The sequence below is a fragment of the Symsagittifera roscoffensis genome, chromosome 1, assembly GCF_963678635.1.
Source record: "Symsagittifera roscoffensis chromosome 1, txSymRosc1.1, whole genome shotgun sequence".
In the NCBI taxonomy this organism is placed as follows: domain Eukaryota; kingdom Metazoa; phylum Xenacoelomorpha; order Acoela; family Convolutidae; genus Symsagittifera; species Symsagittifera roscoffensis.
Window position 1 is genome coordinate 98,041,498 of NC_087062.1, and position 11,295 is coordinate 98,052,792.

General features: G+C 39.5%; 1 protein-coding gene across 1 annotated transcript; it reads left to right on the forward strand.

Moving 5' to 3' along the window:
- Positions 1-1,912: 1,912 nt before the first annotated feature.
- Positions 1,913-10,092, forward strand: LOC134857313 (uncharacterized). The gene is made up of 3 exons (XM_063873706.1): positions 1,913-2,308; positions 8,902-9,164; positions 9,537-10,092. Exons 1-3 carry the CDS (start codon positions 2,124-2,126, stop codon positions 10,073-10,075), a joined length of 987 nt encoding a protein of 328 aa, XP_063729776.1. The 5' UTR covers positions 1,913-2,123; the 3' UTR covers positions 10,076-10,092.
- The last annotated feature ends 1,203 nt before the right edge of the window (positions 10,093-11,295 follow it).

The following is an 11,295-nucleotide window of genomic DNA, read 5'->3' on the forward strand; positions in this document are numbered from 1 at the left end:
ACTGTTATTTTGTTCACCATGCCAACTTATTTACCATGTTCACCAATTATCTCGTTCATCATTTTTTCAAAACTGAAATTTAAAGGTGTGTGGGGGTGGTGGGTGCAAAAGAGCCAGGAAAAGCTGAATAGCCAAATTTATTCAAACTCTTTGAGCTATTTGCGGTTTTTTGGCACACATTTTTGGGTTGCTGTATTATTCAAAAAAAAATTGTGCCTTGTAGATTTAGGGGATTACTTTTCTAGGTTCTTTCTTTCTCTCTCTCTCTCCCCCCTTGGGTAGTGAAATAAGTGGGCGACGACATTTACTACCATCTACAACCCCGAAATGGTTAAGCTCGTGGCAATTTTTCAGTGCTGTATTATGTTGCTTGCCCCCTCTGTGTACTGTTCTTAGGACTGTCTCGTCGATACGAGCGCAAAAATTTTCAACTGTATTATAATTCAGACCTTATTCCATTTACAGAAGGCTCCAAGTGGCCAGGATATAATCTATCAATCTAATCAAAAGAAAAGGGTCTGCGATTCATCAGCACACCGTTTAATTGCAAAGTAACTTCCAACTAACTCACCTAAACGGTTGTCTCTTGCTCTCTAGAGAACCGCAATTAACCAAATTAGCACAGTAATTCCACCCAAACTTTCAGTTGGGCCTAGTAAATTTAATAGTGGCTCTACGGATCACTTTTCCTTTGAGGTACTTTAACTCATTTCGATAGCTTCAAGAATCCTTCTGATGAGAACCAACTATCTACTGTGTCTGTTATAACTGTTCTCTGACTTCGAGAATCAACTATTCGACTCGCTAGCCAAAATTCTTGTGACTCTTAAAGGCTTTCCGGTGTCCTCCAACTCCATATATTTCTCTGCACTTAGTTTTAGTTAAGTCACGCCGTTCCTCATCAGTCCCGGCATCCGCTTAAATCACTCGACCTCACATGTTTTTTTTTACGTCCCTCTCTTTGTCAGCAATTCTACATGCCAAGCTCGGTTTCTTTTATCAATCTCGTTACGCTGAATAGATACCCGGTAAACGGTAGGTGTCACAAATTGACCAAACAATCGAATGTCATATGATCCTATTCCGTTATTATTTTCCCGGGAATTCCCGGAACTAGTATCTAATGCCGCTCTAAATTTAATATGCCCTCGCTTATTATCTTGCGTAATTTGCCTATTTTGTGTCTAAAGGGGTGTTTTTCCAAGTAGTAATAGCTTCCGATCCAACCGATGGCAACGATTCAAACTAAAACACAAGATGTATCATGCTACTACCTATCACCTACTACTTTCAGCTTGCTACGTTTACTTGGGAGTGAGAAACAACTTCAGGAAGTTAGGTGTAGTTTGTTTACTGAGAGAAAAAAAACTTGAAGTGGGGGTCCTGGGGATCTGGGGTTTTTTACCTATGCTTTCCTTAACTAGACCTAAAAGATACTAAAATTTGAGCCCCTTTACTACCGCTAGTTGCCGAGTTCTGATAGGACGATTTACAATTCCGCACCTCTGGAATTTCATAACATTAGCTTTCTTAGTTCCCATTTTGTGGTTTTTCAATTTTCTGGAATACGATGGACTATGTCTTCAAAGATTCGAACTATTTTGGGCGTGACCTTTTGTTTGCTGTACTACTCAACTTATTGATATATAAGTCTTACGCTCAGGTTACTTTGGCTTTTAATACAGTAGAAATTCCAATTCTACAGGCCTGCTATATTATTTTCAGAAATTTTATCTATCCTATCATTTGGTAAATTTTCAGGATCTCTTCATCTATCCCCCTACGGTACCTCGTAACGAATATCCCCCTATAAAGAAATAAATCTCAACGGTTAAGTATAAAAGAATTTTGTACCCAGAAAAGAATCTCTCCCCTTTTGAAAAAAGGGGGGCAGTTAAAGAGATCTAATTTTCAGAGATGAATTTCAAGTAGTCACAGAGAAAACGGCAAATTTGTGGAAAAAAATTGATCATTTTATTGTTTGCAAACTCAACGTTGCAACGTGCAACTTAAAAATACAAAGCAATTATTAATTAATTACCAATTTTTGTAGTTGATACAGACGTTGAAAAGAGAGAATATTTTTGCTGTTATATAAAAGCATATTTGAACAAACTATAGAAATGAACGAAAATTCAGGCTTACATGAGAGTCTGTCTTCAACGCAATTACGCAGAACTGTATCGCTTATCCTAATATTGGCTTTCTTTTCCGTAATTGGAGTGGGCCAAACATTCGTACAACCATTTCTGCCACATGAACTGTCGGCCAGAGGAGTTCCATCGGCCTTCATAGGCGTCATTTTCAGGTATGTACTCGTTATATTTTCAGATAAGAAGAAGCCTTTTTACTTATTTTACCCAAAACAAAGAAAAACATTTAAGCTTTTGGTCGAATTTCACAAGATTAAGTATTAAAACTAAATATGGTTTTCATGGCCTAATTAGTCATGATGAAAATTTTCATAAAAAGAAAAAGAAAAGAAAACAAATCTATGTAAAAATTTGTAAGTGGGTCAGCAAAATTGGTTGAAAAACTCTAAATTCTTATCAACTTTATTATTTTGTTCTAATTGAGATGTTGAAGCCGCAAACTAGTTTTGGGCGTTTTTATTTTCTTCCCACCCTAAGTAAAATCACGGCGCATCATTTACAGTGCTGATTTACACGATCCTGAAAAAATTGATCTTTTTAACTATCCTCCTTTGCAAAGGCGCAGGGGGATTCGTTACTAGATAAAAATTCACCTATGCTTAACTGTTGTTATAATAATTTATGGGCGTGGCAATTCTAAACCAGTTACCAAAGGGGGGTTATAGAAAACGAAAATGTAATCTTTTCTAGGTTACACGGTGTACTTGAGCATTTTCTTGCTTTAAACGTTGATTTGATTATAAATTAGTTGGTTGCACGTGTTTGGTAATTCAGTTTTGCATTTTTTCCAATTTTGTATTTGCTGAGTTCTGGTTTTCAATTTCTTTCCCGGAGTTTTCCTGATTACATGTGAAAAGTTGAAGTCATCTAAGATGGTTGTCAATTGCCAAATTGGCATATAACACTCGGCCTCATTTTGCAGTTGCAAAATAAATTAAGAAAAAAGGGGTGGGGTAGTTCCTATTTATAAAACTTAAAACTCAGGCTTAACGGGCGTGTAAGTGTCAGTTGAAGTTATTGGCTATGGCTGTCGGCGGAAGGCTGCTTTAGGGTGAGGCTCTCGTTGTCCAGAATCTTCGTTTGCTGGTCGGTTGCAATAGTCCGGACTAACAGGTGCTAGTCTAATGGCTGGTATTGACACAAGTTTGTCTCTTATTTTGACGGTGTAAACGCGGGTCTGGTCATCATCGGTTGGTTTGTTTCCTGTGATCCGCCCGATTGGCCAGAGTCCTCGTGGCGTCATATCCTGAAGAATCCAGACAACTTCTCTTATTTTGATAGGCGGCGTCTTCTTTGTCCATCGTTGTCTTGGCAGTAGTGTTGGGATAAACTCCTTTATCAAGCATTTCCAAATATGGGTTGCGATTTGTTGGGCGAATTTCCATTGTCGACTGAGTGTTGAGGGCTGTTGGGTTTGTAGAGGTGGCATGCTGGCATGCGCTCTCCCGAGAAGAAAATGATTTGGGGTGAGGGCTTCAACATCATCGGGCGATGATGAAAGTGTAGTGATGGGTCTTGCGTTCATGAAGTGTTCAACTTTGCAAAAAACGGTGTTGAATATGTCGTCTGTTAGAATCTGGCTTCCTATGATGGCATAGAACGAGTCTTTGACTGATCTTATGAGTCGCTCCCATACACCTCCAAAATGAGGAGCATAGGCCGGGGTTGAAGGTCCATTCACTCTGATGGTTGGCGTAGAATTGTCGTGTAACATCGGCGTCGAAGTGCCTGTTGAGTTCTTTTTCGGCTGCGGTGAAATTTGTACTGTTGTCAGAAACAATTTTTTTCTGGTTGTCCTTTGCGTGCGAAGAATAGTCTTAAAGTATTGATGAAGGCGTCGGCTGATTGGTCCTGGCACATCTCAAGATTTACGGCTCGTGTTGTTAGGCAAGTCTTTATAACACCGTAGCGTTTGTTGTAGTTTCCTGCGGTTTTCGAAGCGAACGGTCCAAAGAGATCTAATCCTGTTTGTTGAAACGGAAAGAACTGATCTTCCGGAAATCTGAAGGCGGGTAGGAGCGCAAGTTTCAGCTGTATTCCAGTTGCCTGTTGCGGTCGGCAGTCGTAACAGTCTTTTATGATCTTGTCAATGTGCGCGAACACAGAGAATACAATAATCTTTTTGAAGAACATTTTTTAAGTGCTGGCGTGGGGATTGCAGGTTGTCTTTGTGAGTTTTTAGTATAAAGAGGTGAACTGCTGGGTTGTTTCCAACAAGGATAATCGGGTGTTTTATGCAATAGTCCAATTGAGATTTCTCGAGGTGTCCACGTGCTCGCAAGAGTCCGTCTTCGTCTAGAAATGGTGACAGATGTCGAAGTCTGCTAGTTGTGTTATTTGGTTTATTTTGCGTCAATGCCTTGACCTCTGGGTTGAAGCTGTCTCATTGTGTCTGCTTGAAAATAAAACTTTTTGAGGCAATCATGTTGTTGCTTGTCAGTTCGGTGGTCGGGTTTTCTTTGCGGGAGTGTAGTCCTTTATCTTTAAAAAACCTGGCGGCACGCAACACGTATGCTCTTGTTCGGAGAATTCTTGTCCATTTGGAGAATCTGCTGTAGTCGATGAAACTTTGTCCTGTCTTTTCGGTGGAAGCTTGAAAAGCTAGCACTGCTAATTCGTCCATGTGTCCAGTTCGATCGTTGAGTTGCAAGGTATCCGTATTGGCGTCGTTTAATTCTAGCTTTGGCCAGTTGCATTCTGGTTCACATATAAGTTTTGGTCCGGTAAACCATCTTGAGTTGTTATTCAATTCCGATAGGAGTATTCCACGGGTTCCGTCGTCTGCTGGGCTTAAGTGTCCTGGGCAATGTTTCCATTGACTCGCTTGGGTGCTTTCCAAAATTTCTGCAACTCTGTGAGCCACAAAAATTTCTTATCGTTTAGCAGATCCTTGTATCCATTGAAGCGCTGTTGTGCTGTCGGTCCACATATGCGTAGAGCTGATGTCAATCCATTGTTATCTGCGAACGAACTCTGCGAGGCGAGCACCAAAAACTGCGGCTTGTAGTTCCAATTTAGTTATTGTGTGTTGTTTTAGAGGAGCCACTCGACCTTTTCCTAGAACAAAGGCGCTGCTATTTTGCCGAGTGGCACTGTTGCTGTATACAAAAAAAGCGACTGCTGCTAGGGCGCTGTAGGAGGCATCTAAAAAAAACATGAAGAGCGATGTTGTCGTAGCTGTATCCAAAATAGTGTCGAAGTATTTCCACTGTTTGTAGATCGTTTCTCTCGTCGAGAAGCTCAAAAAATTCGGGCATCAATTTTCGTGTAATTTAGTCGTCTCACTTCATTCCTTTTCTCCACATTGCTTGTTGGACTATTCGTAGTCGAATAGTAATAGGTGCTGCTATTCCAATTGGGCCAAAGATTGAAGAAGCTGCGCGAAGTAGGTTCCGTTGTGTAGGTTTCTTGTGGGCGATTTCGTGTAATTTGTCAGTAGTGAAGCTGAGTGTATCGTTACTTACTCTCCATCGTATTCTGAGAATTCACTTGAAGATTTTCGGGTCCTTGATTTCGTCTACGGTGATGGATGTATATTCTTCTGGTATTGTTTGCAGAATTCTATGATCCGTATTGATCCACTTCGTAAGGTTGAAGCTTCCTTGTTGTAGTACGCGTCGAAGGTCTTCTATCATTTTCACTGCGGTGTCGATGCCGTCGGTGGCTTCGAAGAAGTCGTCCATGTAGAAGTTCTCGTAGACAAGTTTTTTTGATGAGGGGATGGTTTTCAGCATTGTCGTCTGCGCAAGTTTTTAATGCGTAAAATGCACAAGTAGGAGAACATTTGGCTCCAAAGACGAATAGAGTGTACTAAAAAAAAACAGGTTCTTCCGCTCCCCAGAGGAAACGAAGACATTTTCTGTCATCGGGGTTAACAAAAACCTGCATGTTCATCCCTTCAATTTCGGCAGTGATGGAATGCTTTCGTTCGCGAAATCGGGTAATTACTCTTAGTAGATTGCAGAGCAAGTCAGGTCCAGTGAGAAGCATATCATTAAGACAAATTCCTTTAAATTTGGATTTGGCATTGGAAACACGGCGAAGGGTTGATTGTGGCGAGTCTTTTTTGAAACGAGTCGGCGATGGGTTGATTGTGGATTGTTGCTTCGAAGAGTCCGAACCACATGCTCCATTTCATAGGATTTCCGTCAAAAGGCTCGATTTTTACTTTTAGGGGTCTAGTCATGAGACTGTAGTTTGTTCGCGACTGTCCGTTACTTGATGACTGAGAATCTGCTGCTGGAATGAACTGCCGTTCTGTAACTATGTTGAAGCGGAGGCTTGCGTTGGTAGTGTCGCGTTCTGTTTGTTGAAGCGGTGGTCTGTTTATTTCGAAACCTGTCTGCGGGACATGCTGATGAGTAACTCGGCTGTCTGAAGAGTTTTGGTCCTCTACCGTTTGCCGAGCTGATGATCCGGGTTGATGGCTGCTGCTGGATAATGTTGACGTCTGGCTAGAGTCCATATCTATTATTGGCTGTTGTTGCACTGAATCAGCTGTGTGTGGGGCTTGAACTGTGTTGGCATTAGTGTTCTGCTGTTGTGGAGTTGTCTCTGCTGTTTTTTCTCGTAGCATCTGTCTAAATTCACCCATGATGTCGTCGTGCTCGTCTTGTATATCAGTGAAGCGGTTGATGAGATCCTCCGCAGTGGCGTGCTCCGTCGGTTGATCTACAAGGTACGTAGTGGCGTCTTCCAAATTGCTGAGAATTTTCTTCATCTCGGTTTCTGAGTCAGCTATGTTGAAGTTCGTATTAATGTCATTGATGGCTTTGTCGTACTCGTCTAAAGAGGCGCTCTAGTTGAGCGATGATAAGATTTCTTTGGGGAGAGTGGTTTTGTTGGGCATGGCTAGTTTGTCGTAGCTGATCGTTGTTGTCGTTGCAGTTGTTGTAGATGTCGTGTCCAGTCGTAGTTTTGACCTACTTTATTAGTTTCTGTCCTAGGTAGCTAGACCTAAACTTGAAAGCAACGAAGCAAAAGAACAATGGTGCGGTGAATATATTTTCAACTAAGTATAACGAAAAAAAAAAGCATCTGAAAGTTACAAATGCTTGATTGTAGTTCGTTCCGATACTTAAACAGGCAGAAAAAAATATAAACCAAACGTAAAGTTAACGTCTCTTTACCAAACTCAAGCTATGTGGGGTCCGAATTGTTAAACCGATTTTTTAAAAAACTTTAAGCAACTGCAAAACGCACTAAAGCACTAAAGACAAACTGTGCTTCCAGCCTGGTCAAGGGGTAGAGCAAGGGTGTGGTTTCTGGCAATTTAGCTGATTGCCATATAGAAAACGAAAACATAATCTTTTCTAGTTTACACGGTGTACTTGAGCTTTTTCTTGCTTTAAACGTTGATTTGATTATAAATTAGTTGGTTGCACGTCTTTGGTAATTCAGTTTTGCATTTTTTCCAATTTTGTATTTGCTGAGTTCTGGTTTTCAATTTCTTTCCCGGAGTTTTCCTGATTACATGTGAAAAGTTGAAGTCATCTAAGATGGTTGTCAATTGCCAAATTGGCATATAATAGGGGTTATTTACAAAATATCCAAAACCCAAGCAAAATTGGAAAATTAAAACGCATTTTTCTTATACTGACTTGATGTTGGACAAAAAAAGTGGCAATTAAAATTGACTAGAATTTCAATAAATCCACAAATCCCTGAATGTTCTGAATGCTTTTCAATTTCTATGGAATCGTATTCGCTTCAGAAAAAAGTGATGAGACTTTCACAAAAAAAAATAATTTTTTTTTCAGATTTTTTTTTGCAAATATCATCCTCCACACGCTATGTCAAGTACAAAATAATACTTTTAGCGTATAGCTAAGAACTAAATAGATCAAAGAGGATGCCTCAATTTAGTTTGAAACAATTTTTAAGACGTATTTAATCTCCGCTTGCGCGTTAAACGCATAAAGTATATCGCGCGTTGATTATCTCAAATTGGCTAAATTGACAATCTTTAAACCCCATAAATTTACCAAAAAAAAGATCACATGTAATATATTTTTCGCTCAAAACAGTTTTTGCGCTCAAAACAACAATACCTTTTGGCTGATAGAAGAAGTGTTTGTCATGAATGGCTAGTTGAAAAGTCGAAATTTGTCTGGAGAAAAATTAAACACCCCGAGCAGAAATATTCCGTCACTTTCTTCAAAAGTCGTATCAAATTTTTTCGAATTGAAAATCAGGTCTAAATGTTTCAACTGCTCTAAAAACTTTCAACCCACACGCTTCGCCAACAACAAAGTCGTATTCTTAGCGCCCAGAAACGTAATAATAACATCAAATAACTAGCCTTAATTTGAAAGAATTTATGGGCGGATTGAATAGCCACTTTCGCCTTCGTAGCACTAAATATCTTGCGCGCTAATTGTCCCAAACAAGCTGAACTGCCAATTTTTAAACCTCAACTTTTCAAATTTTGATCACAGGTAAATTATAATTTAAATTTGAGCTCAGGACATCACTGACTTCCAGGTGGTATAAAAAACTCCGTTCCAAAACGGCTAATTATAAAATCGAAATTAGTTTGGAGAAAAAACTACCCTAGCACAAACTTTCCATCACTTTTTTGAAAGTCGGTTTGCTGAACGACCCTAAAATTTTTCTAAAGGCCTCTTTGTCGCCAATATAGACTGAGTTTGGAGCGATTTTTTGGAGCAATTTTTTGGTTAACATTCTTCAAAAAGTGCCTAAAAACGCTTTTTTTGACTTTTTTGTTGTTTAATGAAATCTATTTCAGTGCTTACGACATTGCAAACCTGGTATCATCAATTTACCTTTTGTTCTTTTTCGTCAACTTCAAGCAACGAAAACTACTATTTTGTCTCGGTGGATTTATCACCGCTGTTGCGGTTTTACTATTCGGACAACTGCAAACAACTTTCACAGGCATTTTTTATATTGCAGCATGTATGATAGCACGTTTGGCGTGGGGGTGCGGATACAGTATTATTTGGGCGACCGCTCCGCCACTATTAATGAGCCTCTTCCTTAAATATCCAGGTCTAGTATGTAGCTGGGTTAATATGTCTTTGTGCCTTGGAGCGGTTTTCGGAGCCCCTTCGGGTGGTCTTTTGTACTCAAAAGGGGGGTACACTTTTCCTTTTTGGGTTGTAGGACTAGCCCAATTATTCATCTCACTAATTTGTTTTCTTGGAATTCCTAAAAATGCAGGGTCCCAAATCTTTGACACTTCAAACGTCGTTCTGGGACTGAAAAGTGTCCGTGCTCTTCTTACAAACTCTGGCGTTCTTTCAATTTGTTGTACTTTAACATTCGTCTGTTCAATTATGGGCTTCATTTCACTAGAGTTGGCACCACATCTAACGAACAAATACAAAATTGATATAGCTGAAACAGGAAAATACTTTTTAGCCTTTACCGTGGCGAGTACTTTGAGCTCAGCAGTATTAGGAGTTTTGATAGACCGTGGATCCGCAGGAGTTATTTTCTGCTTTCCGGGATTTATGCTAATTGCACTTTCGATGTTTTCAATATCTCGGCTCGGTTCAGTGTCGAACCAGAGCATAAGCCTGATCATTTTTGAAATTCTGATTGCCATGTCTGGAATTGGGGTTTATTCCGTCACGAACTCTTCAATTCCCATCTTAAGACGATTAGTTTCTAGTCATGAAGATATTCCAATAGTTTTAATAGACACATACGCGACATTAACGTACACTCTATGCACCGGTGTCGGCGTCAGTTTGGGTCAAATTTTAGTCGGAGGACTAATTTGCGGTCGCTTTGGGTTCGAAAATGGCTGCTTAGCAATAGCCATCGCAAGTGCAATGTCTGGGGCTGTAACTATGGTCACTTTGACGAAGAAAGGAATATTATTCGGAACTCAAAACCATCTGGTCTACGAGTTAGATCTGGATATCTCAGAAGACGGTGACTCTATCAGCGCATAAACTGTCTTTTATGTAATTTTTCATGGTCGGTTTTGAAAAAAGATTTGTAAGAAAAAGCGTTTTTATCAAACCAAATGAGCATCTAGCGCTGTACTAAAAATTTTCACGGCACCAGAAGAAAATGATCTCATCCGCACTTGAAATTTTCAAAGACTGCCCCAGAAAAGAAAAAAGACTCTCGCCATTGGTACTTTTGCTTCAATTTTTTATTATTTATTTTTTTCTTGTCCTTAAATTGCTGTTAAAAAGGCGATGAAAAATAAACTCATTTTGAGAAAACGTAGAACGCAGCCGTTTAAAATTTAATCTGACGATATGTTCCAATCAACCCTTCGATAGCTTGTAAATATACTGTTTTTCACAAAAATGAAAAAAAAATGCAAAGTGTGAGCAGAGTTTCAAAGATTTCATTTATTGTTTCTCTGTTTTTCGAGACGAGTGATGAAATATTTGTTCTCGTGAATTTTTTTCGTAAAAAGGTTGACAATTTTGCTTTAAAATTTCGACAGCATTGTTTTAGATAGTCTGAGAGTTATTTATGCCTCGCTCAAGAAATCGAAAAGCACTCAGAATATTGAAAACGGCTGAAAAACATTTATTATTTACAACAGTAAATTATCGGCTCTTTTTCCTTCCCCCCACCTGCAATTTTTTACAAGTGAAGTTACTGTTCCCATTGTCCGATCATTATGAAATTTGACATGCGGACTAATTAGGATGTGCCGACCACATTCGGTCTTCATATTTAACCTTGTAAAACCACTCGTTACACCATAATATTGATGGTCGTGGGAGGGAAAAGGAAAAAGAGCCAAATTATCATTTGCCGTCTTAATGCTTTTTTAGTTGACCATCCAGACGTTAATTATTCAAAGTTAACTAAGGGTTATCTTACAGGAGCTCACCTTGTAAATTGCAGCGCACGTGCGATTTGAACCCTCAACCATATGATTGCTCAGCACCATGACTACCGCTAATGCCACAACGCTACTAATGCCATATCTTGATGTCCTGCCGTTTTATTTACCTAGCGCCCTCTGACTGGTGACTCAAACAATTCAGAGACGTCATTCTAGCTGCAAAGACGGGTATTTTGTGTTATAGAGCCCAAATTAACGAGAACGCTTGATTGGAGCTTCAGTTTGAAGTTAAAACTCAAAGTTTTTCGAAATCGATTTCAGCCAATCAGATTGAAGCTTCATGATACAGTTTTTGGGGTC